This window comes from Sinocyclocheilus grahami, unplaced genomic scaffold, assembly GCF_001515645.1.
Source record: "Sinocyclocheilus grahami isolate Dianchi unplaced genomic scaffold, SAMN03320097.WGS_v1.1 scaffold1110.1, whole genome shotgun sequence".
Classification (NCBI taxonomy): domain Eukaryota; kingdom Metazoa; phylum Chordata; class Actinopteri; order Cypriniformes; family Cyprinidae; genus Sinocyclocheilus; species Sinocyclocheilus grahami.
The window spans coordinates 89,651-94,410 of record NW_015506289.1 but is presented as its reverse complement, the minus strand read 5'-3'; the positions used below and the strand labels follow the sequence as shown (position 1 = coordinate 94,410).

General features: G+C 35.5%; 1 protein-coding gene across 1 annotated transcript in view; it reads right to left on the bottom strand.

Moving 5' to 3' along the window:
* Positions 1-223: 223 nt before the first annotated feature.
* LOC107566890 (guanylate cyclase soluble subunit alpha-2-like) overlaps positions 224-4,760 on the bottom strand; it is a 34,262-nt gene continuing 29,725 nt past the window's right edge. The window contains exons 8-9 of the mRNA XM_016252452.1: positions 3,723-3,877; positions 224-1,183 (exon numbers count right to left, since the gene is read on the bottom strand). Coding sequence (XP_016107938.1) covers positions 973-1,183; positions 3,723-3,877 — 366 coding nt within the window. The 3' untranslated portion in view covers positions 224-972. The remainder of the gene's footprint in view (positions 1,184-3,722; positions 3,878-4,760) is intronic.

Sequence of the window (4,760 nt, the reverse complement as noted above, 5' to 3'; positions counted from 1 at the left end):
CACAGATGTCAGATGTGCGAAATGGCCTCAGTCTTCACACAAATTCACACACATACACACACTGCACACAAACTGGAGGGCAAACACACACATCCACGCAATCTAACAGTGGTTAATGGTAGGACACACACACACAAACACAAGGGATTTAACAATGGTAAACAGAGGATTCACACACACATTATGAAAAAACAAACGTATCTACATCATGGATGGCCTAAGGGTGAGTAATATTTCAGCAAATTTAAATTTTTGGGTGAACTATTCCTTTAAATGAGTTAACAGTGCATATTCTGCACATTCGCGCAGCTACGCTTCTGCTACGAATATAAGAGCCAAAATAAAAACATCCCACAGATGTCAGATGTGCGAAATGGCCTCAGTCTTCACACAAATTCACACACATACACACACTGCACACACTGCACACAAACTGGAGGGCAAACACACACATCCACGCAATCTAACAGTGGTTAATGGTAGGACACACACACACAAACACAAGGGATTTAACAATGGTAAACAGAGGATTCACACACACATTAAAGGATTTAACAGTGGTTAATGGCGGCATGATAAATGCATGTTTGTGGAGTGTGTGGGTGTTTGGGAGGTAAAGGCACCAAAGTTATGCATGTGAATTCTATGACCTGCAATGCTGCAAGAAACGTGTTTGTTTACATGAGTTTGTCTGTAGTATTTGCATGTGTACACCATGTATGTTTGGCTATGCCGTAGAGCAGAAGGCCTTATTTTAAATATATATCTATATATATATTTGTTTTATTGTATTTTCAAAACACAATTATCCATGGCTCCTTTAAAGGGCGGGGCCAGGGGCGGGGCCGTCCTCTCCGCCCCCTCAGTGTCATGCCTCAAGGGCGACGCTCCGGTCGAGAGGCGGGGCAACCAGTTGCCACAGGCAACACTAGTCTACAGGATGTGATGTCATAGCGAATGGGCGGGGCCGTCTCAGAGGCTAGTCTCCCGTAGAAACATGGTCCCAATGTTATAGGACACTTTCCGGATGGGGGCGGAGCGAGTGCTGGTGAGAGAGGCATGGCTCTGGGTTTTCCCCGCCTCCAGGAAATAGCAGATTCCCAGGATCTCTTTGGGGAAGTTGTCGGGAAGCTCCTGCCGGGAGCGAGGGATGAAGGTGAACGCACGATCGTCACGCAGGAGTCTGAGAGGAAAAGCAAATCGACAGGAATTAAAAATACAAGACCTGATTCTGACACAACCTCATTTGTAAAAACAAAAGATAAATTGAGTAAATAAAGCTTTTTTAAAATGTATTATTCTAAAAATCCAAATAGTTGTATTTTAGGATTAGTCTGTTGCAGGGATTACCAAACTTTTTTGTCAGCCAAACCCTTTAAAATATTTTCTTGAAGTATATTTTAAGTTAACATTTCTTTAATTCTATAAAGCGCATAATGAACTATTACTATCATATAACAAAATTGTTTTTATATTATAATCTTTTTATCTTATTATTATGATTTTATAATACTTTTAACTATAAAATCAAGATAAAAACATGTTATATAATAATACATCTGTACATTACAATCAAAAATAATATTTGATAATTAAAATAATCAGCAGGGATTCCCAAACTTTTTGTCAGCTAAGCCCCTTTGTCATATTTTAAGTTTATATTTCAATAATTAAACAAAGCATATATTATTATTATTAAATAGTTCTTATATTATTTTATAATATTTGTAACTATAAAAATCAAGACAAAAACATATTATTATTATTATATAATTATAATTTAAAATATATTAGATAATTAAAATAATTATTTTATATTTACTAATGTATCTCAAATTCTTCACTTTCAAATAGGGTTGTAATGGTATGAGATTTTCACGGTATGTATTATTTTCAAGGTATAGTCTCAGAAAATATCCCGGTATGCATTAAACAATAATTCTTATCAGTAACAATGACTCTTAAAAGAACAAGAACAAGTTATTTGAGTTAACAAATCCTTTATTACAACAAACTCGAAACCATTTTAATGAAAGTATTGAAAAAATAAATAAATTTTAAAATATATATATATTTTAATTAATGTTTTTAAATGTTTTTAAATGAAAATGTACAACTCCTTTTATTTTTGGCAAAGTTAAAACATGGATAAACATGATATTCCTTGAAAACAATGTTTAAATAAACTATTTAAAAATATTTATATATATTATTGTTGTTGTTATAACTTTGAAGTACATTGTACAATGCTAATATATTTGTCATAATTTCAAATCAAACCAAACTTTTATTTTGACGGGTTGTAGCGTACCTTTGAGTTTCAAAGTGTATTTGACAATGTTTTTTCTATCCCACTATCCAAGGATAGTGAATTGGTGGTTTTTGTTAAATGTGAGCCTAAATCATCACAATTAAAAGAACCAAAGACTTAAACTACTTCAGTCTGTGTGCATTGAATTTATTTAATACACGAGTTTCACAATTTGAGTTGAATTACTGAAATAAATGAACTTTTCCACGACATTGTTATTATAACTTTGAAGTACATTGTACAATGCTAATATATTTGTCATAATTTCAAATTAAACCAAACATTTATTTTGACGGGTTGTAGCAGACCTTTGAGTTTCAGAGTGTATTTGACAATGTTTTTTCTATCCCACTATCGAAGGATAGTGAATTGGTGGGTTTTTGTTAAATGTGAGCCTAAATCATCACAATTAAAAGAACCAAAGACTTAAACTACTTCAGTCTGTGTGCATTGAATTTATTTAATACACGAGTTTCACAATTTGAGTTGAATTACTGAAATAAATGAACTTTTCCACGACATTCTAATTTATTGAGATGCACCTGTAGATATTATCTCTGTCTCTGTCATTTTCTCCGCTGCTCGTGCGTGTGAACAGCCAAGTGTATGCAGAGGGAAGCAGTCGAGCGGAAATAAGTTGCATGTGCACGGGTGAGATTTTTTTTCATTCTTTTTTCGTTTCTTTTTTTAAACCGTAGATATGCAAATGTTTACGGTATGATAACCGTGCGCATTCAAACCGTGATAAACCGGCATACCGGTATATCGTTACAACCCTACTTTCAAACATTAAAAACACTGTCTGGTTCTGGTTACAAATCTGGCAAAATCCTGAAAACGCATGTCCTTAAAATTGTTAAAAATACTAATGCGAAAATAAAGTTATCCTGGTGCATGTTGCGTTTCCAAGTGCATGCTATAAGTGAAATGCAATGATGGATATGCGAATGTGTGTGTGTTTAATATGCATATACTTGTGCACATGTGTGGGTGTGTGTGTGTGTGTAGGTGTATATGTGTGCTTGATTATTCATATTGAGTGAGTTTAATCGTGCACATGTGTCTGTTCACCTGTGCATGATTATTCATGTCGAGTGTTTGTGGATGTATAAAAACACAGGTGCTCGCTGGTGCATTTTGAAACGTGTGTGTGTGTGTGAGCAGATCTTCAGAGCTGCACTTGACTGCAAAGTATCGTCCTTGACGATCTCGACTGAAGCAGGTTGCCATAGAAACAGATCACACATCAGCTGGTCTGGGTGTGTGTGAATGTGTGCTATCGTCCTTGACGATCTCGACTGAAGCAGGTTGCCATAGAAACAGGTGTGACTGTCTCCACTGCAGCAGAGTTACACATCAGCTGGTCTGGGTGTGTGTGAATGTGTGTGTGTGTGTGTGTGTGTTCTCTCACTGGTATGTAGTAGGGCTGACGTTGATGCAGCGCGGGTGACTGCCCGACTCAAACTTGCTGGCCAGCGTGACGTTGTTTCCAAACAGACAGTAGCGCGGCATCTTCACACCGACGACACCAGCCAGCACTGAGCCCGAGTGGATGCCGATCCTCAGCTACACAGACGGAAAGAGAGAGAGAGACACGGAGGGTAAAAGATCAGTTATACAGCGCATACAGTAGAGATCGCTTCAAAGTAGCTTCACAGTAATAAACAGGAAAAACAGTGTCGCAAAACTCTTCAGTCGAGAAGAATTTGCAGCAATGTGCAACATACAGTGTGAATAACAAAGGAAACTTGACTGTCAGATTGTTTCTAAACTGCACTGAAAAAAACAAGTGAAATTCACATTTTTTTTTATTTTGCAGATGTTTCTGCAAGTAAAATCCACTTAACTGCTTAACTAAATATATATATATATATATATATATACATACAACCAACCAGTAAAATCTTCAACAACACAAACACAAACTCAACATCAATATAACATTAGAACATTAAACACTAACAAGTCTTTGCCTCTTTTCAAAATACATAAAATAGAACTTAATTTCAACATTTACTCTCCCAATTTAGTCCTATGCAAAGCATGCTGGGAGCTAAAATCCCACCCATGAAGTTTCAGTACATGCAACAAAAATGTAGTATCAACACAAATTAAGTAAACTACAATTTGACATATTTATATGACAACACAATGAAATTAAGTTTATAAAATATTCAGTAACTGTTACTTTAGCTCACTGTAATTAATTGAACAACACGCGAAAATCATTTCTTCCAATGCAACAGTACATACAATAACACAAATATTGGGTAAAAGGTGTTTTATTTAAATGTTTTTATCAATATTTCTCAGTACTGAATGGTATACACAGTCCATATTTCTCTCAACATAAGCTCTTTACCAATTCCTAGTGAGCTGCTACCTTTCAATGCAGTTAAAATATTTGAACCAATGCTATGTACAGCAGAATCCATGGATATTAGAGTAT